The sequence below is a fragment of the Camelus ferus genome, chromosome 11, assembly GCF_009834535.1.
Source record: "Camelus ferus isolate YT-003-E chromosome 11, BCGSAC_Cfer_1.0, whole genome shotgun sequence".
Taxonomy (NCBI): Eukaryota; Metazoa; Chordata; class Mammalia; order Artiodactyla; family Camelidae; genus Camelus; species Camelus ferus.
Genome location: NC_045706.1, coordinates 27,314,498 through 27,340,127, shown reverse-complemented (window position 1 = coordinate 27,340,127; position 25,630 = coordinate 27,314,498). Strand labels below are relative to the sequence as shown.

Genomic DNA, 25,630 nt, shown 5'->3' with positions numbered 1-25,630 from the left:
AGCATGGTTGGACTTGGAGGGCATTATGCTAAGTGAAATAAGACAGAGAAAGACAAATACTGTAAGATATCACTTAAACACATGGAATCTAAAAAAAATACAAAAACTGGTGAATATAATAGAAAAGAAACAGACTCACAGATGTAGAGAAGGAACTAGTGGTTACCAGAGGGGAGTGGGGAGGGGGGAGGAGCGAGATGGAGGTGGAGGATTAAGAGGTACAAACTATCAGGTATAAAATAAGCTACAAAGATGTATTATACATCATGGGGAATATAGCCAATATTTTATAATAACTACAAATGGAGTATAACCTTTAAAAATTGTGATTCATTATATTGTATACCTGTGACATATAATACTGTACATCAACTATACTTCAATTTAAATTAAAAACTCATTAAAAAAAACCCATAGTGTTAAATAATTCATAATTTTTATGAAGAATGCACATACCGTTCATCTATAGTTAAGAAGAAATACACGTATTGATATTACTTCATGTTAGGAACTTTTTTTAACGTTTTTTTATTGAGCTATAGTCATTTTACAATGTTGTGTCAAATTCCAGTGTAGAGCACAATTTTTCAGTTATACATGAACATACATACATTCATTGTCACATTCTTTTTTTGCTGTGAGCTACCACAAGACCTTGTATATATTTCCCTGTGTTATACAATATAATCTTGTTTATCTATGCTGCATATGCCTGTCAGTATCTACAGATTTTGAAATCCCAGTCTATCCCTTCCCACTCCCCACCCCCTTGGCAGCCACAAGTTTGTATTCTATGTCTGTGAGTCTGTTTCTGTTTTGTATTTATGTTCTTTTTTTTTTTAGATTCCACATATGAGCGATCTCATGTGGTATTTTTCTTTCTCTTTTTGGCTTACTTCACTTAGAATGACAGTCTCCAGGAACATCCATGTTGCCGCAAATGGCGTTTTCATTTTTTATGGCTGAATAGTATTCCATTGTATAAATATAGTATTCCATTGTATAAATATACCACATCTTCTTTATCCAGTCATCTGTCGATGGACATTTAGGCTGTTTCCATGTCTTGGCTATTTATTGTAAATAGTGCTGCTATGAACATTGGGGTGCAGGTGTCTTTTTGAAGTAGGGTTCCTTCTGGATATATGCCCAGGAGTGGGATTCCTGGATCATATGGTAAGTCTATTCCTAGTCTTTTGAGGAATCTCCATACTGTTTTCCACAGTGGCTGCACCAAACAGGAACATTTATTTTTAATCCTCATTTTTTACCAAATATTTATTGATTGCCATCCATATGCCAGGAGTGGTGCTGGGCATTGAGGATGTAACAATGATAAGGCATTTCTTGCTTTCAAGGAGCTCAAGGTATAATTGAAAGACAAGCTAACAGTTTGGTATGGCAGCAGGGAGTGGAAAATACCTAATTCACATTTACTCAAAGAATATACACACACACACACACACACACACACACACACATATTTATATATATATATATATTTTTTTTTTTTTTGAAATCTATAACATGCAGCAGGCATTCAGAGATCATTTAAGGCTACATCTCAGAAGGAATAGTCCTAAACTGTCCTTGGCAAGTAGGTCTTCAAATGGCAATGGAGAGTCTTCGGTTTGGATTCATTATAGAACAGGCATAGTGTAATCCTAGACAAGGCTAGATCCCTGAAAACTTCTTGATCAGTTTTGTTGACCCACTAGTGTTCCTCTGTCTTTTCACTCCTTCCATGGCTCAACTATGTCTTTTGGAGAAGCTTTTGAAGAGAACAGAGTGTAGTTAGGACTTCTCACCTCCAAAACATCAGCTGATTGATGAAGTTATTCCTAATATTTGTCTTTCCTAGAGGATTGTCAAATATGTTAACACAGAGAGCATTAAACACTGGTATATTCATATTGTCATAAGGCAGTTATGAGCACAAACAGTGGAATTAAATTATTAATTAGATTAGAATCAGGCATATTCTGGATCTTTGGCCTTCAACATACTATTTAACACCCCGTACCTCATTTTCTCATCTAGAATTAGACTGGCAATGATCCCACTTTGTAGCATTGTTGGAAGGCTTGAATGAAGGTGTTACTATTTTGAATGTCATCAAGTAAGCATCATAAGATCTGGTAAGTGGCCAAAATAGTATCATAAAGTTCAAATATTAAAGTTCATATGCTTTGCTCAAATAAGAAGCATCTCAGATCCTTACTTAGAAGCCCTTTTTATTCTTATTTTGTATAAATTTGCACACACTGGAATTTATAGTACCCATTAGATTCAAAGAAATAAAAATGCTTAGAGTGGCAAGAAGTGACCAGTGGTGAAGAGACAAACAATAAAAATCATGTACTTTGCCTAAAACTAGTTAAACTGAGGTTGTAATATAGTTGTGTTGTGTGTGGGGTGAGAGCAGCCTTTCACAATGTGTCACTTAATACATGGCCAGCTTAGCAGTTTGAATAGTATTCCATTGTATAAATATACCACATCTTCCTTATCCAGTCATCTGCTGATGGACATTTAGGCTGTTTCCATGTCTTGGCTATTGTAATAGTGCTACTATGAACATTGGGGTGCAGGTGTCTTATCTTTAATGAATCTGTTTCCTGCATACAAACCTTTGAGTAAGGGCCTCTAAATGAAAGTCTACCTAGTTTAAAACCTTTTCTCTCTTCAGTCCAGGAATGTTAAAGAGAAGGCTTACTCTCTTTGACTATAGATACTAATGTCACAAATTATTGTCTTTATTCTCTTAATTTAAATTACAGTGTATATTTTGTAAACCTGGTTTGAATAGAAGTAAGAATAAACCTCCAAGTGGATGTAGAAATTATTTTGTATTTTCAGGTGTGAAATATGTCATTGTATTAACTATTGCGAGTGCATTTACGGAAGGATGCATTAAGAAAACTACAGCAGAATCAGTTGTGGTTCATTAGCAGATTTTATAGTTTTTAAAATATGAAACCATTTCTCTGCTGTCCAAGTATTATTTTTCATGTTACATTATATCACACAGAAGTGCCTTTTTGTTGTATTTGGGTCAAGTTTGTTGCCATTTTTTTTTTTAACTGAAGCTCTTTTGTAGAGGGAGGACATTTGTTAGTTTCATATTTGCAGAAATGTGCTTGATTGACACTGGGAGGAACTTGAAAGTATGGAAAGATTGAGTATATTCCTAATTTTATTGTTTTGCTAAAGAGTTTGGTCAGGTGTTACAGTCTTCTGATTTTTTACTCATGTTTTACTTATCCTTTTATCTTGTTCTACAACCAAAATTCCAAATCATTTGAAATAGAGATTATTTGCTATCCCTGCTGTGAAAATTTCTAACATTGAATATGCTTTTTTAGAACATTTTTTCAGTCATGCAAGTAAAGCAACTTAGTGAATAAATTGACTTTAAATTATAAGAATCATAATTTTTTAATTAAAAAGAAATAGAATAGATTTTAAAAAATAAAAGTGCAGATAGTACGGGTAAGTAGGTATTTTATAGAACTTTTTTGAATCACATATATGTGTGTGGATCTATATGTACTGTGTCATGATGTGAAATGTTTTTAACTGTAGTGCAGAAAAAAATTTGAAAAGACTGTCTTAGAATGTCTTAATAGCAGTAATCTGTGCTTATAGCAGCTCAGTCTCATTCACAAAGCTTTTTAAAAAATATAAAAAGACCTAGAAGCATATACAGCAAAATGTTTATAGTGCTTGTCTCTGTAAGGTAAGAACACAGATTTTTTTTTTCATTTTTTAGGTTTATTGTATAATGCTTTTGTATTAAGGAAAAAAAAACCTTCCTTTTTTCAGTTAGTTTTATACCTCATTAAATTTTTTCCTAAAACTAGATTTCCCTTCAAATATAGGCCTTTGAGCCATCTATTATCCCATTTTTTTCTACTTGGAGACTTCAGCCTATAGTGACTAAGAAAAAGAACTTTGTAATCTAGTTTTGTCATCAGAACACTGCATATTCTCTAAAAGTTTATAAATGAATATTTCCTGCTACATTCACAAGATTTCCCAGTACTCCAAAATCTATGTATATATATACTTGGCTGTTGCTAAAGAAGCAAAATTTATTTGTTTGTGTTCCTTAGACTGAATTCAAATGACTGAAGAACTTGTTTTGTATAGGCTTGAAAGAATCCTGAACTTTGCTAAGGCAGAAATAACTTTAAAGAAAGATGTTGAATATGTGAACTCAATTTATATATAAAATATTGAGGCTGAAGGTGCTTTAACTGCCCTGAGGTGAATAATTGAGCAATTCAGAATATCATATTCTAGGGGGGAGGGTATAGCTCAAGTGGTAGAGAGCACACTCAGCACACAAGAGGTCCTGGATTCAAGCCCTAGTACCTCCTCCAAACAGAAATTACCTAATTACCTCCCCTTCATTAGAAAAAAAAAAAACAGAATATCATATTCTATTTAATACTTTCTTTGTGTTTCTAATATGACAAAGCAGGTATTGGTAGAATTTCTAATCTTATAATTGCTAACTTTTTGTTATAGGATTTAAAAACTATTGTAAATATGTTTTTTTTTTTTACAGTTAACCCCCCCCCCATCCTCTAGTGCGTCATCAGTTTCTCCCTTCCTATTGGATCATTCTTCCTTACCTCATTCCAGTGAGGTATTTATCTCCCCAACTCCACTGAAAACATTCCAGTGTCACTAACAACCTCTATCCTGCCAAATCCAGTAGAAAATTTTCAGTTCTTACTACTTGACTTTTCAACATTTAATGCAAATGATTATGTTTGCCTTTTAAAAATATTTCCTCCACTTGGCTTCTGGGATACAGCATGCTTCTGTTTTCTTCCTATTTTCTTCCTCCGTCTCCTTTGCTTGGCCACATCTCTTCTTGACCTCTAAAGTTGTAGTTCCCCCATGGCCCCAATTCCCCTGGCCTTCTCTGTCACTCCCTAAGTAGTGGTATTCCTGCTCCTTGGCTTGAATCTTTATGGTGATGACTTCAGATTTTTATCTCCGCTTCGTACACCTCCCCTGAGCTTCAGGCTTACATTTCCAGTTGCTTCTTTAACCACTGTACAATGTCCAACAGGCATTCAAATTTAAAATGTCCAAGTCACAAGCTCTTAATTCCTCTTTTCTTATTTCCTTCCCCAGTCTTTCCTACCTTAGTAAATTTAACTGTCATCAGCCAGGTTGATCAGACCAAAACTCTTAAAATGACTCCTCTCTTTCCGTCATATCCCATGGAACCACACCACCACATTTTTGTTAGCTATACCTTCACAGTATATCATTAATCCAACAATTTCTTGTAACCTCCTCTGTTACTACCCTACACATGCTGCATGTCTATTTTTAGACTTAAAACTTGTAGATTTTCCTCCTATTCTTACCACTTATTGTCAGTTCCTCACATTTTTACTAGAATGATCTTTAGCAAAGGTAAGTCAGATTATGTCATTCTCTTGATGAAACCTTCCAGTGATTTCCCAACACATTCAGAGACCTTGTCTTGGCCTGCAAGTCCCTATTTGTTCTGGCCCTTAGCTGTCTTGCTGACTTCTGTGCCCCTTTTTACTCTACTGCTACTACACTTGTTACTACTGGAACATTTCAAGCTTGTTTTGCCTCAGCTTTTGCACTTGCTCTTCTTTTTTCCCCTAGAATTCTGTTTTCTTCAGATGATTTATGTGACACACTGACTCAACTCAGGTTCATTGCTGTGTTCCCAGTGCCTAAGACGGACTTGGCACATACTGGGCATTCAATAAATGTGGAATGAATGGGGCCTCATATCTCAAGCTGGGGGTTGGGAGAGCTTCACCTATTGAGAAGTCTCACTAGAGATGATTTAATATTTATTTAGAGTCAAATGTAGTGCTATGAGACAAAAAGACACTACCCTAAACTGAGGGAACTTAACTGTTTAGCAGAGAGCCAGACATGCAAACACATAATGTAAAACAGTATGATAATGGTTTTAATAAAGATATTTTAAAGGTATATATAGTAGGAACTTATGGATAAGACCATATCGGGAAGTCAGGGATGAAGTTATAGAGGAGGTAACCTTTAAGGTGAGATTTGAAGGACAGATAGGAGACTATCAGGCAGGCATCTGACTGAGAAAATAATATGTCTTAAATCACAGAGGTGTGAGAAGGCAGCTGGGCATGTTTCTAATACCAACAGAAGTTGGAATTGATGGACTGTAAGTCTGATATTAGGAGTGGCTAGAGATGAGACTGGGCAGATAGGCAGTTTTAGGGTGGCAGCAGAGCTAGATCATGTAGGGCCAAATCAGCTATGTAAGATACTTTAAAGTTTGTATGTGATTAAAGAGCCACTGAAGAATTTTGAACAAGGAAATGACCAAATCTGATTTGTATTTTAGAAAAATCAGTGGAAGCAGTGTAGAAGTAGAATGAAACAGAGCTTGGTAATTGATTGACATGTCAGAGATAATGACTAAGGTTTCTGGCTTGAACAACTGGGTTTAATTTTAAATTCACTAGTAGCCACTTTTAAAAATATAAAAATAAATGAGGTTAATTTTAATGTGTTTTATTTAACCCATTATATCCAAAATAGTATCACTTAACATGTGATCAATATAAAAATATTAATGAGACTTCTGCTTTTTATTTTCTATACCAAGTCCTTGAAATTCAGGGATATTTTCCAGACACAGCACATCTTAATTTAGACTGGCCACTTTTCAAGTGATCAGTAGCTACATGTGGTTAGTGACTAGTATATTGGACAGTGTAGTTCTGGATTATTCTTAGGACCACAAAGTAGAGGTTACTCAGCATTCTGCACCATTTGTGAGGATATCTGTCCAACATCAAGTGATTTCTCTGCTGTTTTATTATCTTGTGAAATACATTAAAGCGGTTGCCTTTTTCTCAATTCATCATTTTCCTGCTTGTAGTAATTTTGCCCAATAAAGTTCTGTTTGTCAGTTTTCATTGCCTTTACTTTCTCCTACACCTGTTTACAGTAATGGCCTCTTAAACTAAAGCAATAGCATATCTTTAAATTTTAGTGATTTTGTTTTTAATTACAAATATAACTACATTTATTGTAACAAATTAAAAAAATACTGAGGTATATGTATAAAAAGATAGTAATTGTTAATTCTTTTCCCTCTTATTTTTTGCTCTCCCAGATGTAACCACTGTTAACAGTTTAGATAATAGCCTTTCTCCCCTTAAGAATATATATTTATGAGAAATTTTTATTAAGTGAGAAAATTGGTACTTTGAAAATATGTCTTAAAGTGGATCTATTTAAAATGGAGACTAAAGTTTCATAGTTATTAATGAAAAAAATTGTTAGGGACAATTTTCTAACATGAAAATGTTTATTTTTACCACATATTTAATAAAATTTGGGTTGTAATTACAGTTGTGCTAATTCTTAGAATTAACTAAGAATGATATAAGTACTTTCTTGGTATAATTTTTTCACTAGAATTGTATGATAATCTGATAGCGTTCTTTACTTTGTTTCATTTTCTTAGTATTTATCAAGTAGACAAGACTAAAGCTTCAATTTTACCAATACTCTTGAGAGCTTTAGCAATTTCTCAAGAGACTTTTCTTAATCCATTGACATTTTTTTTCTTGGTTCCTGTTCTGTCATCATCCTTGTTGGATTTTCCATTCTTCACTTGTTCACTGGTTTGATTCTGCCAGATCTTCATTCTCTAAGGGTTTTGCTGTAAGATGAGTACTTCCTTCAATATTATTTTCATAGACTTCATGAAATCCTGTATTCTTTTCAGGATTTGTATTTTCACTTTACAATTGAGCTGCATTGTGTTTATTAGATGTTTACAACAATAGATTGTTGTGAGAGATTGATGGGCAAAGCCAGGGTACACAGTTGCAGTACATGTTAGTGACAAGAAGAAATGGATTTTCTAGGTGATCAAGGCACATTTTGAATATTGTTGTATCATAAGGACTTTTGATTCTCTGTGTAAACTTGTAACTTAAGGAAGTAAACTGCCTATTTAAATAATAACTGACTTTTATTGAGACTTTTAATATGACTGGCAAGTTTCTATCCATGCATCATTTAATTCATCTGTTCAGTGTGTCTATGAAATGCGTATTTTGTCACCTTCATTTTATAATTTGAGTAATCTAAGGCTTAGAGTGGCAACTTTTGCCACGATAAAGTTAAGTAACTTGTCTAAGATAAGGGCTAGTCAAGTGTGGGACTGAGATTCTAACCTAGGAGCCACAGCCCATATTTGGTTGCAGACTTGTGCATACACGCGCACGCACACACACACACACACACACTTTTGTGCAAAAAAAATGGATTGAATTCCAATTTTCTTTTTTCACTTAGTATTATGTTTTGGCTATCAACCCATTGTATGGGTAGACCATAATTTTAAGAAAGTTCCCCTATTTAGATTCTTTTTAGTTTTTGTTAATTTTTTGTTTTACTAATGTTGATGTTCTTGGTAACCAAGAGGCTTAGACTTTAATAGCCATGTGGAAAATAAGAGCAGAGGCATTGTACCTGAGAGAAATGAGTCAGAACTGAGTTCACCTCCTAATGCCCTACCTAAATCTTAAGGTGTTAAACACTCATTCAAAGGGCAGATTAGGGGAAAAAAATTACTCAGTTACAGAAAGAAAATAAGGAAGGTTATCTGTTTCCACCTGGGTTCTTAGTGAAGGTGGAAAGTTTCCTGAGATTGTGTAGCTGCTGTTGCATTCTCATTTGCATTTGTGTTTTCATATTTATACTTACTGCATGGTTCAGAAAACTTCAAACTTAAAAATTAACATTCATACAGAACCACTCCATGAGGAATACTTATATAGTCTGGCTGTGTGGAATTCCCATTGGTAAAGCCCCAACTGATGTTGAGAGCTCACTACCCAAAATTAAAAAAAAAAAAAAAAAAAGATTAACAAAAGTCAGCGACACAAGAGAATAAAATCCTCAGGAACTTCAGAAAGTAGAACTGTTAAATAATAAATATTTAATATGAATGGTAATAAAAATTAAAACTAATTATAAAATTAATTTAAAAGTAAATGCCACTATTGTAATTATAAGCAGTAAATAATAAAATAGAAATGTTAAAAATGGTTAAAGATAAAAGAAGATAACAAAATAAGAACAACAACAAAACTATTAAAAAACATAAGACCATGGACTTGAGAGGTAGGGTGGGGGATAAATAGGACTTCTATAATAAAACTTTAGTCATTAAAATTAAGAAACTGATTGGATAGGATAAAATGTAGAATACGCAAATGTGATGAGAAAGCTAATAATGTAGAAGATAGTTCTGAAGATACTGCCCTGAATAAATAGAACCAGTAAAATACTCATTCAAAAGCACAGTGTTGTCCTAGTAGAAATATAATACTAAATGCAAACTTAAACACTTAGTAGACACTTGAGAACAATGAAAGAGACAAAAACTAAGAGTATGGAAGGGATTGTGAAATAAAAGCTTTGTATAGTTGTCTAGGAGACAGATACAAATAATGATTAACTTAGATATTTAGACAAGTATTCATGTTAAGATGCTAAAAATAGGAATAGAATATAACTCTTTCTGAGCAGTAGGAAAATAACCAGGAAGAAATAAATCAACTTGGAAGAAAGCAGGAAAAGAAGAAAATTTCAAAAAGTAGGATAAATGGAAAGGAAGCACAAAATAAAAAAGGTAGAAATACTACTAGATGTATCTATAATCACAATAAATGTGAATGGACTAAACTTGACAGTTAAAAGACTGACATCGAAAGAATGAGGAAAGAATTCACAGTTTGGTTGTATACTGTTTGCAAGAGACACATTTGAAACACAATGACACAGAAAGGCTGAAAGTAAGAGGATAAGAAAAGATAACCTAACCAAATGAAAGTTGCTATAGCTATATTACTTGTAGACAAAATAGATTTTAGGGTCCTTCCCAAAAAAACTCATCAGTAAATGGGATCACCACACAATGGTAAAAGTAAGTTTACCAGGAAGATAGAACAGTCTTAAGTATAAGTATCTGATAACATTTCTTTGAAAAATTAATATATAAAATTGGAGAAATCAAGAAATCCACAAACACAGAAGGCATTTTACTGATACTTTTCAGTGATTAATTAAGCAGACAGTAAGTAGTATGATTTGAGCAAAATAAACTTGATTTAATGCATATATACACAGAACCTGAAAATTTAACTGCTATACATTGTTTTTAGGCACAGATGAGAGAGTTACTAAAATTGACCATTTATTAGACCATAAAACAAAATCGACAAATTTTGAAGAGTTCATCTCACTCAAACCACAGTGTAATTAAGTTGGAAATCAATTTAAAAATGAATTTAAAAATATGTATACATTTGGCAGACACGTCTAAATAACTTAGAGGTGAAAAAAGCAGGAAATAGAATTTATTACAGGAAAAACTTGTGAGATCTGAAAGGGATTAGACAGTGACCAACCAAGTAGCAGTGAATTCTTGTAGTGCCCATATTAAAATACTATTTTTCACTAAAATGAACTGGGGCTTCTTGAAAAAAGTGGCTGGTTTTCCAGCTCTGGGTAAGTTCTAGTATGACAAGTTATCATACTAGAAAGCAGGAAACTATCAAAGACATCTTTGGCTTGTGTGAAAAGGACCTTGAAGGGACTGCCATTGGCTAACAGTAGTGTGAGCTTCAAGAATAATAATTATTGCAATGGATTGAAACAAAATAAGTGAAAATCTAGGAAGTTTTTTTGTTTTGTTAAAATCAGCAACGACAGAATGTTGGTCATAGAACCACTTCATTCAGAAACTGGTAAATGAATAATCAAATAATCCATCTTTTTGATATAAACTGAACCTCAGAATCACAGAATAGTTGATGGAAAGTTCACTATAAAAGAATTCCAGCTAATAGATGCACAGTGAATGCCTTAATTAGAATGTCATCATTGCAAACCCTGGTGAAGTAGTATATCTTGACAGTATTCATCAAAGGCCATCAAAGGCTACTAAAACCATTGGGTGAAAGACTGATAGGGAGCTTTCTAGTGGATGGTTCAGGCTGATAGACAATACCTGAACTGAACTGATCAATGTGTAACATTACAAAAAGGAGATAATTAGACATTATTGCTCTCTAATGTGATGTGGTAGGAAGTTCACAGCACCATATATGACATATTCTTGCTATAAAAAAATTAAACCCCAATTCTATCAAGTCTCTAGGACTACCACCACTTTTTAGGAAGTACAGAGATTATATATAAGAACTTATTAAAGCTACGAGAATACAATCAGCAAACTCCAGAATGTGAGAAATTCTATAGGACATATAATCCAGTCTCTTTAACAAATGATTGGCGAGATAGGAAAACAAAAACAAAAACAGTGTGACAGGCACCTTAATGGACCAATGCAGTGTGCTGATCTTTTTGGATCCTGATTTTAACAAAACAATGTTCAAAACAAAAATATAAGACAGTTGGCAAAATTTGAGCACTGGCTATGTGATGATATAAGGAATTATTTCCTTTTTTTTTTTTAAGGTATGTATTGGTGTTACAATTTTGTTAAAAAAAAAAAGTCTTAATCTTTTAAAGATATATACTGAGGTATTTAAGGATGAAATGAAATATATTTGAGACTTGCTTAAAAATAATCCAGTGCACGGGGTGGGGGGGGATGATTTGAAGCTGACTGATGGATATTGGGGAGTTCATTATAATCTTTTCTCTTTTTATAAAGGTTTGAAAAATTTTTAATACAGAAGTAAAGATGGCAACAACAAAAAACTTTGGAATATAGCTAATTCAGTCATCAAGTCAAGAAATTAATCAAAGAAAAATAGAATAATCCTGAAGAAAATTGAAGGAAGATAATAATAAAAAGATGAGAGCAGAAATTAATGAGACAGAAAAATAAAAAGTAGAGAAGATCTATAAAACCAAAATCTGGTCTTTTGAAGGATTCATAGGTATCTGGCAGGACCGATAAAGCTCAAAAAGAAAGCAAGCAGAAATAAACAATATTAATAACCAAGAAAGAAGAAAGACGTAATGACAACTGTAGCCAAGATGTTTAATAACAGGAAAGTACTGTGAACAACTTTTATCAAATACATTAAAGAAGTTGGATCAAAAGGCAAATTTTCTAGAGAAATATATTTGCCCAACTGACTCAAGAGAAAAGAAAAACTTCAATAGATCTTTAACATTGAAGAAACTCACTTTAAAAACATCCTCACCAAAAATTAGCCATTCCCAGGCAATGCTACAGATGATTTCAACCAAACATTGAGGAATCTTATATATAAATCTTTATGTATACCAGCCTTAAACATGAATCTTTAGCTTATATAATGTGTCTTATAGTAATTTTGGTAACCCAGTTTTGTAATTCTCAATACTAGAAAGGAATATCGTAGGCTGATCTTGCTCTAATATACATGCAAAACCCTCAGTAAAGTATTGGCAAGCCAGACAGTTGTACTGACATTGTATGTTCCATATTTTTCCATTGATTTGGAGGGCTACATTTGTTATATAGACATGGGTCCTTTTGGTGGTTGGGGTGACAATGTACTTGTGTGCTTTGACTGTCACGTTGAATTGAAAATCTAACTGTTGAATCTTGCATTCAGGATATTTACACTGGGCCTTTAATATATGCTTTACATAAATGTTTTCCTATTGCACAGTGTTTGGAAAGTGCTTGAAGGGGAATGTCAGGATCAGACCTCAAGATATACTTCATTTGAGACATTTCATTATTCTAAGGAATACTGCATAGTTCAGACAAATCTAAGTGGAAAATAGATATGAAATAAATACATTGTCTAAATATTTTCTTCAAAAAATGTTTTTGTCCTGTGCCTTCACATTTCTGTTTATTAACATATGTAAATTGATTGTGCCTTGCCTCTTTCCCAAAGGAATTTGAGATGGCTTTAAAAGGGTGAAGTAAATATTACCAGATATCTAGGATGAATTAATCATTGTGTTTGAACACTAAACTTAATTCTATGTTTTCTGGAAAAGAGAGGAAAGGGACTCATTATTCTATGTCTATTACAGGGACCATATAACTTTGAGAGAAGTGCTTTTTTCCCCTTCTTTTTATAAATGGGACATTGGATAAGATGATAGTTGCTTTCAACTTTGATTTGCAAAAGTTAGAAAGTGTTTTTCAGGTAGATGTTTCCTGTATTGACCAACTATGAAAGCTGAGATTTTAACATTGAATCTTAACATAGGGAATCTTAGCTTCTGTGGTGAGCTATCACACAGTTTAATTTTGCTCTCAGAAAATGCCAAAGATTGACTGAAAATGCCAAGGATTGACAGTAAATGTGAAAGGACTTGCAGAGCTGGAAAATCATCAGGTTTTGCAGCCAGCATAATACAGATTGCATCAGATTAGAATCATTAGTGGATGCAATCTAGGAGGAAATTTTGATGAGGAGCAGAATATTTGTGTGCTCTTAAAGTGTTGCTCCACAGATTGCTTAGTCGTTGCAAGGGAGAGAATACACAGTAACTACACAGCAGAGAAATTAGATAATACCTTGACCTGATGATCAAAGTTAAGATCACCATGGAAGGACAGATAAAAATCATGTGCCCTGAGAAGGACACATGACCACCTATGTACTGTTCTTACTGAAAATTTATCACCTCAGTCCAATCATGAGGAAACATCAGATTAAATCTTAAGTGAGGAATGTTCTGTTAAAAAATGGGTGGGAGGGAGAGTTAGTCTTTCAAAATGTCATTGTTATAAAAGACAATGAAAGGCTGTGGAAACGTTCTAGAATATAGGAGGCTAAAGAGTCATGATAAAACAAATGTATGACCTGTTTCTAAACTAGATCCAGTATTGGAGAGGGAAATGTGCTGTGAAGTACATTACTGGGTCAGCTGACAAATCTGAAATACTTATGTTAGATTTGATAAAAGTATCAATGTTAAATTTACTGACATTGGTAACTGTTATAATTATGTAAGGGAATATGCCTATTTCCTGGATGTATGCTGTAAAGTATTTAGGGATTAAGGGCTGTGATGTCTGTAATTTGCCCTCAAGAGGTTCAGAAAAAGAATTGTGTGTGTGTGGAGAGAAGGAGAGGAGAGAGGGAACACACACATGATTGCAAAGGATACAGCAAATGGGGTGAAATGTTAACATAGTAGATAAATGTAGGTCAAGGATTGTAAATTACTTTTAAATTTGAAATTATTTCCAAATAAAAAGTTAGGACAAAATGTATGGTTTATTTATGATATTAAAGAGCTAACAAAGTGATAAAGCTTAGAGAATTTGTTTTTAGAAGAATGAGTAGTTACCATATCCATTCAGCAGTTCCTCTATATCTGATGTCTCACGTGAACCTTTGGTAAATACTGGATTGGATTAATTCATGGTTGAATTATCCAGTGAGTACCTTAAGTGCCAGTATGCTGAATTGTTGATTGAACAAGGATCCATATGTTTTAGATACCAAATGTAGACAAACAGCATTGACACTGTTATGAAAATCTAAAAGCTTGATTTGTTTTGTGCTGTTCATTCACTCATGAAGATAGGTCAGAGAGATACTTCAAGGAAGTTATTAATATTTTCACTCAAATTTGAATTTGAAATTGTAGAAGCAGTTGGACAGGTGCTCATTTATGATCACAGTGTTAGTATAGAAAAAAATGATTTGGCCTAAAATATTTTAAGGGAGTATATTTGCAGTTAACTGCCCACTGTTGTAAAGGAAATTGAATTTTTATCCCCATTAGAAAAATGTAATTTTGAATAGAATTGCATTCTGATGGCCATTCCAGGATAAATTAGCTGCAAAATATACCCCAAATAACTGAATCTCTCTTCTACTTAAAATTGGACTGATTAAAGCACTTAGAACATTGTGAAAAAGTTAAAACTGTATTGAAAGAGAAAGAAAATATCAAGTGCTATTAGTAACTCCTGGGAGGGAAATTTTTAATCCAAGATACATTTTAAAAATTGCCTATGATAGGCATCCTTTTTCCAGTGTTAAAGGCCTTTCGTGCCTATAGTTGCAAAAGAAATTCATTAGAACACAAGGCTTTAAATTAAATTATCATTGTCTTGAAAGTCCACAGGATAGGGATGCTCCTCTTTTGTGTGTCCCTATGAGTTATGAAAGAACTGTCACAGTGGGTTGTAGTGTATTGGAGCATTTCCTACTAGTGTAAGAGCTGACTTAAGAGTTTAGGAATTTTGCAAACTGATTATTAAACATATCCATTACTAAAAATTAAATTATATAGCTCATTATTAAATAAATGATACTTATAAAAATAAATATTTTAAATTCATCACTTCCTAATTATTTTACTACATTTTACTATGATCTGTGCTCTTGAAGTTATTTATGTATAGTGTCCTTTATGGTTAAAACACTGTATCACTAGTATACTACTGTGTATCTTTTCTCAATCCTGTTCAGTGATAACTCACTGGTAGCTTGAAATTAACCATGGTAGGAATATTTACATCACAGAGATCAGCAAATGCCATAAATCAGGGTTTGATTTGTTGCTTACTGATTAAGACTTAAAGTGATGGAGAAACACTAATGCAGACTTTAAAAAGTGCCATGTCTTTCGCTATTACATTGTGAAAAGCTAAAAAATATTTGAGGATATAGGATATATTCTTTCATTCAAAAATGATTATCCACTTGAGAAAAGAAGTTACTCACATTGGTGACATCATTGATGTAAATAAAAATACTAACCAGTACTACAAACTACACTTGGGAAGCTGGTTGCTAAACATTTACCAGCACAGTGCTGGTCATGACATAATTGAATTCACTGTTTTGATAGGAAATATATGGTAATATAAATTTATTTTACTGTTATTCAGCTTTTGAAATCACATCATGATAACATGTGGATATTAACTAAGGAAAAAAGAAAGGTTGAGTTTTAAAAATCATTGTAGCACAAAATAATTTTAAATTTGAACCCTTTGATATATGTCTATTGTGGATGACAAACAGAATCAGAATTAGAGTTTGAAGAACACTTAAAATTAATACAGACCAATCTACATTACAAATGGAAGTCATTTCTCCAGTGTATCAGTCCGTCATCTAGACTGTATTTAAATTATTCTAGAGACAGAGCTCATTTACCTGATAAGAACATTGGAGAACTCTAGAAGTAGAGTTCTTTTTTATATTGAGCTAAACTTTGTTTTCCTTTAGTTTCTACCAGTTGGTTCTGGTAACTGACTTCTGGAGAGATACAGAAGTAACCCACCCCTGTAGAGCAACCAGCCCTTCAGGTATAAAGGTATCTGGGATGTTTCCATTTAGACCTTTTTGGGCAAGTTCCTTTAGTTCCTTTAACCATACCTTGTGTGGTATATTTTGTAGACTCTGTAATCTAAGATTGTGTTGCCTTTGTTAACATCCACATCATCAGCTTTTGGCTTTTATTGACTTTGTAGATGAAATAAAAGCCTTTAGATCTTTTTTTTTGGAGTGTGTGCAGATTATATGTTTTCATCTATGTTGTTTGTCTTTTTTAACCCAAAGCGGATCTTTGTATTTATTCATTCTTGATCTTCATATTGCTTTCAGCACAGCATTCCAGATTATAGAAATGAATTACATTGTAATTTCATCATTTTTGGTATTTAATCCTTTCAATTTTGTGTCAGATGCAGATTTGATAAATGCTCAATGTTTATTGTTTACATCCAAATTATTGTTTAAAATGTTGAATTTTAAAGGGCTGTGGGGACACAGTTCTCCTTTAAATAACCCTCTCTAAATTCACTTCTACCCAATATCATTACTTTTGGTAAGTCCACCTACCAGTTCTTAGTAGCCATATTTTACCATCTTAGAGTGCATCATGATGTATTGTGTCAGATGCTAACTGAGATCAAGATACACTATGTCTGTGACTCCCCCTCCAATGAAATATGCTTTACTAAAGTTCTATCTTTGAAAAGTAGGCATTTTTAAAGGATCCTGGCATGGCTAAATGTGAAGTCATATTCTTCCACAAATAGAAAGATAGAAAGAAAATCCATGAAGAATGGTATGCTCGATAATAATTAAGGCTTCCAAAGAGAAAAGGGACAAGTGCATCACTGGGGACACTTGATGATCAGGGCTATGGTATATACCTGGGCTGAAAAGAAAAATAGCCTATGCCATGAAAGTGGAGCTTCTTCACTGAGGAAGTATTCTGGTCAGGTGAAATTTTAGAGATCTGGAGAGCAGAATGAACAGAATTTGTTAGCCTTTCCCTCTTATTATCTTTTTCATTTGAAAGGTGTGTGGTGTAATATTAACAGTGGATGCGTCTGAGCATATATGGGTGTTTCTTTGCTATGTGTAGGACCTCCTTATTCTCTTTGCCCTGGGCAAACTAGTATCTACTTCACAGTATTATTCCGAAGATTTAAAGAATAACTCAGTGTGAAATTGTCTAGTACATTTCCCCGTATTTTGTAGACAGTAGATAAGGTTTTTTATCTTTGTTAGCTTTTTTCCCCTTTTTAAATTCCATTGACCAGCCATCGTAGAGGTTGTCAGAAAGTTACCAGCAAGTTGTCTCATCCTATTCCTTGGCTTCCACCTTCCTCTATCCTAACCTACCCAGACTAATTTTATTGCTACCAGAAGGAAGACAAATTTATAGTAGGTCACTTGATTAAATAGTGTTTGTAGAATGATGACTTTCTATTTCCCACTACCTATTTCTTTCCTAAAAAATCGTAGTTCACAAGTAATGTCTTCTAGAAAGCAGTCCCTGACTAGTTGTCTCATTTTCTAGCCTACATTCAAGTTACTTCCATTCATACGTTACTTTAAAAAATCTTATTTATGTATATATATTTATGTTGAACAAATGTACTTCTGGAGGTCCTCCTTGAATATATTCTTCAATATAAAATCTGAGCTCCTGTGTTTTATGAGTACCTGATCGCTTGCAGTCACTTTTCTAATTGGTTTTATTTTAGTTGAAGAAAAGGCTAGTTGTTAAAAAAGTAGAGAGGACTTGGGAGGTAGAGGAAAGTAGCTATATGGATAAAATTCATGGGCTCTTGAGTTATTTTGGAATTTACTTTCCTTAGCTGCTTACCTAATTGCATTAATTATTTTATGGCAGGCTTTACTTTCTTTTAACTTGAGGGTTTTTATAGATGGATTAGTAGGCCCTCTACCTAGTCTTTAAAAAATCTCTTGGTTCAATACACTGTAATTAGTATTTGGTAATTGAATCACTCTCTTTTCTTGCAGATTGAGGTGGTGCCATGCAGCAAGAAGCAGAGAGATGCAGAGCTCGAGTCAGAAGACCTGACATGGCGCTTTATGTACCCAAAGCTCGAAGGGGTGTAGTACTGCTCAAATCAGGTGATGAGGGAAAAAGCTGTGGTCCACATAAGTCCGTGGTGAAAGAACAAAAAGAATCTCTCTCCCAAAAGGAGATCTTTAGAGACAAACCTGGTGCTCAAAGACTAAGTATTAATCCTGATAAAAAGGAGCACAATCGTAGGGGAGGAAAGAAATCTTCAACAAAATTGAAAAAAGACACATGCCTTCAAGAAAGAAATAAAGATGGAGTTTGCCCATCTAAGAGAACCACAGAATCCAAAGGAGTATTATCCCAAGGACATCAGCAAAGAGTTCCAAATCCTGGGATTATACCTAGTGTACCTTTACAAAGACATTTTAAACCAAAGAAGGTAGAGTGTTTGGAGATTGAAACCACAGACGTGACCGGACATGAGGGGTTGCTTTTATCTCAGTCTTGTTCAGAAATCAGCAAGGCTCAGGTTCTAAACAAACCATTGCAAAACATGGAATTCTGTGATTTCAGTAGGCATGAACTAAGTGGGGAAACATCTGAAGACAGAGATTTGGAAAGCAGAATTGGAACTGATGCTAAGGTTGTGGAGATACTATCCCAGTTTCCTGGAGTTTTTAGTACTGTGTTGAAACCTCAGAGTATGACTGCACCAGTAAAACTAAGCTCTGATTCTGGAATTGCACATGGCATCCAAACATCAGGTGGTATGTTGAAGCTCAGCAATGGAGGCATCCCCACTGATTCTGTTCCTGGAAGTTCAGATGGTATCACTGATCAAACTTGTATAGACTTTGAAGCTGAGAATGTTGCTGATAGAGGCAACAGTTCAGATTTCATCTTGGGTCAGAAAGGTATAGATTCCATTCCTGAGACTCTGGGTCACATTTCTCATCAGATGACTATAGTCAGCAAATCAGGGAGCGCAGATGGCAGTTTTGATCCAACAGTGATTAGAGAGTATGAGGAGAACGACAGCACTGCTGATGAGTTATTTGTGAAGCATGAACCTTCTGATACAGCTGTCCTTGCTCATGAAACATATTCAGATGATGGGTCTAAGAGTGTAGATGACATTACCAGTAAGGTATGTATGATGGACATTACACATACCATATCTGATCAAGTAACTGTAGGCAGCCCTTGTGTAGTTGCAGTTAGAGTAGCTGATGAGGCCTGTAGCGACACAAGTGTTTTTTCAAACTATTTAGAAATGAGTGCAGATACAGCCCCTCTTCATGTAGTTAAAAGTGAAAATGACACTGAAGATTCTAGCAACCTGACTGCTTGCTCAGATATTTATGCTGAGAGTATTTCATCTGGTTTCACAGAGTCAACAGGAAAGTCGATAGAGAGCTTGTCAGATTGTGCTTCCTCCTTACCTTTAAAGAAGATTGCTGGTAGTTATTGTAACACTTTTTTGGACTCTGAACAAAGTATGTTAAATGGGACAAAAGTACTCTCAGACGGTGCCTTGGGCAGTGATCTAGATAGTACTGGTGATATATTGGAGGCATTGCGTGAACTAAAAACTGCTGAAGAGTTCAAAACAGAAGAGGAAGATGACTCAGAGAATATAGAATTTGGTGTATCCTTTCCTGATATAGAATCAGTATCTATGGAAACATCCCTGGAACCAAAAACAGTTGAAACTTCTCACAAAGAGGGAAGTACCACTACTGAGGAGAGCTGGGAGTCTATGTTTAATGATGATGGTGACTGCCTGGATCCACGTCTTCTACAGGAGGTATGTTTACTAGGAATTGCTTGATGCTTAGATAATTTATAGATTCATAGAACCTGGGGTTTTGGGGAGTAATTTTGATAGACATTTACGTATATTCACTCATACTATATTCAAGGTAAGAGATTGCAACAAACTAATAGGATTATAGATTGAGAAAAGACTATCTGATAGATCTTTAAAAAATAAAACATAGCATTGATCTATATCTATAACAGCCAAATCCTGAGAGAGCTTAGTGAATTTAATAGATTTTGGCTATCTATAGAGAAAATACAGAGGGAAACTTCTTCCAAAGGGCTTTTCTGTGTTAACAAGATGTATTTTATACCAGCCTACTTGAGGGAAGGAAAATAAATTATTATTATTCATATTTATCTTATTTTTCCAGCAGATGTTGGAATGTTATATATTATAGAGGGAAGGAAATAAGGGGGGAAGGTAGAATAAAGGAAGGTATGATTATTTAAGGAGTATATGCTGAGTTGAAGAATAAATTATTGTTAAGTACAGAAGTATGCTGGCCAGTTAGAGTTCATAAATACAAAGTGTTGGGTTTGAAGGCATCTTAGAACTTAGTTTACTTTTTAGATTTTCTTAATTTAGACATTCTCTCTCTATCCAGCATTTAAATTCCATACCATAAATAAGAATCGTTGGTTTTAAATAGTAGAATCATTCCCCCTTTTATTCTTTATAATAAGTGAATTCATATAATCTTTGCCTAAAAGGGGAAAAAATGATTTCCTGTAAAATCTCCAGTTTTGTAAATGAGGAAATTGAAAGTTAATGGTTATATCTTTAGGAAAGGTACAACCAGAATTTCAGTCTACTTTTGTCTCAATCCAATGTTTATGTTCTTTCTGCCAGACCACTTCCTCACTTATGAAGTAGTTTTGTTTGAGTGATTCTAAAGAGCCTTTAAATGATGAGTCTTGTTTCTGAGAATTGAACCGGAAGTACAGAAAAATGGTCACAAGCATGTATAGAAGAGACACGTGAGACCGAAGAGGGCAGACCATTTGGGCAGAACTGACTTTCCAGTGCCAAGCAATTAATTCCTCCTTACTCTTAGGAGGTGTTTGCACACACGTTTGTACCACAGTTAGTACTTCTTATGATCAAATCAGGAAATAATAGGTCTTAAACATTCCTTAGAAAGAAATACAGAGCAAGAAAGTATCTCCAAATTAACATCCACAAACCCCTTGAGATTGCAAAATTTTATACATATATGCAATTTTTAATAACTTTCATCAGATTCTCAAAGGTGATGATTTCCGAAGTATGGTCCCTGGGCCAGCAGCATGAGCATCACCTGGGAACTTGCTGGAAATACAAACTCTTTAGCCCAGCAGTCTGTATGTTTACAAGTTTTTCAAGTGGTTCTGATGCACATAAAGTGAGAACCACTGTTCAAAGGCAATACACAAACTTAAATGTGTATCAGAATGTGAGTATGGTAACTAGAGATGGCTGTCAGTCTATAGTTGGGGAGAAAAACACCATTCAGCAGAGGTTTTAGACCCAAATAAGTTAAGACATACTAATAATATGGGAGGTTAGGTGAATATAGAGAAGTTATTAAGAATCCAAGCATTGGGAGAAGGCCTTAGTCTAAGGAAGAAAACGGTGTTTGCAGGAGTTGGCAGAGGGACTGCCTGCGGGGGTCGGAGAGCACAGGTGTGTTCATGAGAGAACGAACTGCTTCCTACGAAAGAAGGGCATGGGATACAGAGCCTTTTATACAGGATAGAACTCAATAAATATTTATTGAATGGATGTAGGCAGTAGGGCAGGGTTGCTCTCTGCCTTTTTAGGGTAGCCTCCAGGGGCTTTCAGAACATCATTGCTGCTGGAACTTGGATTCTGTGTGGTAGCCTATGGGCTATGGCTTCTGTATTCAGGGAAGGGAGGTTCAGGTGTGCAACTCTGTTTTTCAGATCTTAACATTGTTTAGAATAGGTGCAAAAGAATTTAGGCAACTAAGTCTTTTGAGGAGCATAGTAATATAGCCAAAGAGGACAGTAGCATGACCTAAAGCTGGGAACGGCAGGAAAACGGAGTAGGTAGTGTTTTAAGCTGAAGACAGCCAGTGCCTGGATGTTGTGTTTCATTATCTTTGGAGGTGCTTGGTAAGGTGTGGGGTCTATGTTGAGGCATGAGGACGGATGAGAGCAAGAAAGAAGGAGTTGAACTGAGAGTGAAGGTAGTGAATCCAACTCCAAAGTATGGTCTCCTGTGCTTTGGGTTTTTGAAAATGTAATAATGACAGTATTATTAAAAGATGTCATAAATCCAATAACATTAATAGCTCTTTGGTGACTATTACTCCTAATTTATTATTTATATTGTTTCAAACGTATTTTATTAAAGGCTCAACCAGAGTGTCTGCCTACCTTGAAAACTTTCCAACCAAAGATTTTTGGCTCTTTTCCCAGCTGGGCTGTTTCTTTGTTGACAATGCCTAGCCATGGAGGTATGCCTAATACTTCTGATAGGCAGGGAGGCATGCTGTAGAGGAAGGTGTGGTAGCCACTGGCATGTGAAGCAGTTTCCTGCAACATTTGAACATCTGAAACTGCTGGAGAGAGGAGCAGAGAACATAGGTAGGTCATTGTTGAGCTCCCAGAACTGCAACTCTTGATGAGTTTCCAAAGGTCACACAATCTCCTAAAGCTGTGGTATGGGGTCCCCAAAGATTGAAGTTGATAATTGATAAAGAAAAGGATGTTGACGTGACTTCTTTTAACCCTGTGAGATCTTGGTATAAGAACAGGAATTACTGTTGTCTAGATAAAACTTCTCTTGCTGCCTCCTGTACTGATCAGCAAATCTATTGGTACAAGAGTTAGGAAGATACCAGCAACATAATACTGATGTTGATAGGCCCTTGCATCTGGTCCCTTCACTGGCCATTTCTGGCCTTGATTAGTGTTTTTGGATAGGGGTAAATATTTAGGTAGGAGTTTCTTTCTGTTCTAGAAGGTACTAACAATGTAGAACTATGGAAAAGAGAAAAAGGAATGCCGTTCATTCCCAGATCATCTTCCTTCTGTGTGTTCCTATTCACATTTGTACAATGTTATCTCTCCACCTAGTCTTTCTAGTTGTGCTGGGAAAAGGAGGAAATCCAGATATGTCTCCCTGCTTTCTCAGTCTTCCTCTTGACTATAATTTTAATATACTACACTGTTTGCACTGTTTAGTGGATGGGTTTAGCATCTTCCCCAAAATGCCAGCATCAGTCTGCCATATTAACCTTTCTGTACTGTCTGAATAGGAGCCACCTCCATGTTGGTTCAGGAATATTCGCTGTACCATTCATTACTAGGAAACTCAAGCTCTCAAATTTGTTGTCTGGCACTGGGGTCAGTAGGGGATCATCTGACCAATTGGTGGGGCACTGTACATGCCTCGTTATTGTAGCTTTCTTTTTGTCTTATTTTCTTTTGTCCTTTTCCTTTTCTGCTTTCTTGTTCAGTTTCACACTTTCTACTCTTACTATGCCTTAATCCAAAGCTGTGGCCATGGATTTTTCTCACTGATGATAATCAGAGATATTGAGATGTTGTTGATACCTGTCTTAGAGAAGTCTTTAGATGGCACCTTGAATACCATTCTACACATCTCGTGTTATACATTTTATGAAGTCAAAAGTTGCATTCCTGGCCTTGGTTTCTTCATAAGGTCAGTGGAGCCATAGCCTAGATACATTAGATAATTTTACTTGCAGGTAGGGAACACCACTGAAGACATTATCTACTTGTACACTTAATGTATAAAATGTTAGAATTTAAAAGTCGGAATTTATCCTTCTACTGGTTTAAAGGACTTATGCCCAAAGCAGAATAGAAGAGGGTTGAAAGTTATAGAACATGCTGTATGTTATATACACTATAGTTTTATAATCTTTTTAGGGAACTCTTTTTGGATATATTTGAACTTAGATCATGAGAAATTTGAAAAGACTTGAAATACTTAAAAAAAAAAGTGTTATTTCCCTATTTGCCAAAAATGGGAAGTTAAATGGGTAAAACATCTTTTTGTTGTTTATAGCTTAAGCCTGTTCTCCAAATCTTTTAATTTATCAAGGTTTATAGTTAATAATAAATTTTTGAATTTGTTTTCTTCAATAGAAGGTGAGTTAAGCAGTTACGTAGTGGAAGAGAAGAAAGAAACAAAGGGCTTGAATAACCTAACCTACATAATTGAGAATTGACTACATGGGTTAATTCTTTAAATAAGTATGTAAATAGACATGGTGACATTTGAAGCAACTGCAGTAACATCATACCACCAACTACTGGGCCAGTCTCTGTTGTCCACGTCCCTGTAACCTCCTGATGCCCCCAATACTTTAATTTGTTATAGCCACAACTATAGTCTAAAGTGGTTCATTATATTTAATTGTGTTACCTACAGAATTGTTCTTATTCCTACCTTCCAGGATCAGAGCCAAGATTATAACATAGCCCTTGAACGATAAGGACTAGAAACTAGAACTTTAACCTGTCTAAGAGTTAGAACTGTACACATCTTTTTTAAAAAGTGGAATGTTAGCATTGGAAAGGACCTGTAACATCATATAGTCTAGCCCTCTTGCTTTATAGGTAAGGTAATTAAGGCCCAGAAAGGATATTACTGACCTAGCTAAGGTTAGTGTTAGAGTTGTCACCAGAATCCAAGTCTCCTGGTTTCTGACCCTGGGCTCTTTCCATGACAGTAAGCCTTTGCCTCTACCTAAATGTCTTAGCCAGTCAACAGACTGTATAGCTATTCTGGCCCAGCTCTGATATTGGTGATGTGAGGTATAAAAAGAGAAGGATAATAATTAAGGAGTTCATAGTCTTCTGGAGCCAATGAGACTTACACTCAGAAATGAATAGAAAAAAAAAAGAAATATTCTATTTCATTGAATTGAAAATGCCACTGATTGTGAAATATATCATTACGTATCACTAAGAAAGAAATTAAGGGAGAGAGTGTAGCTCAATTGGTAAAGTGCATGCTTAGCATGCATGAGGTACTGTGTTCAATCCCTAGTACCTCCTCCAAAAATAAATAAACCTGATTACCTCCCCCACCCCTCAGCCAAAATAAAAAATAAATAATATGATGATAAATAAACAAAAAAAAGAAATTAAACATTCACACAATGCTTACCCTTTGGAATTTTTATTTTATACATATTGAATGAGTTCTTTTAGACTTAATTAGACATAAATTTTTATCACACATCATTTCTTACATAAAGAAAATGTAGGTGAAATAAATTGGTTAAGGTTTCCTAAAACTTCATGTTTATAGTCCAACTCTTTCTAATGATTTCTTGACTCAGTCGTTGATGACTTTCTATCTTGTTGTCATCAAGAACTTTGATGATACAGCATTTCTTAAGAATACATAAAAGAAGCAAAAATCATTGTTGCTGGATTCTTAAACCATCTTTGCACATATGTAGAGAGCTATTCTTATACCCAGATTTTCTTCCACACTACTGACCACCCTTTCTGTAGA

The 25,630-nt window shown here is 34.7% G+C and overlaps 1 protein-coding gene across 10 annotated transcripts in view; it reads left to right on the top strand.

The window, feature by feature from the left end:
• The window catches only part of R3HCC1L (R3H domain and coiled-coil containing 1 like), an 80,044-nt gene that overhangs the window by 36,108 nt on the left and 18,306 nt on the right, over positions 1-25,630 (top strand). For all 10 annotated transcript variants that reach the window (XM_032491136.1, XM_014559644.2, XM_006185081.3 and 7 more), the window contains one exon: positions 18,300-20,113. In XM_032491136.1, coding sequence (XP_032347027.1) covers positions 18,314-20,113 — 1,800 coding nt within the window. In that variant the 5' untranslated portion in view covers positions 18,300-18,313. The remainder of the gene's footprint in view (positions 1-18,299; positions 20,114-25,630) is intronic.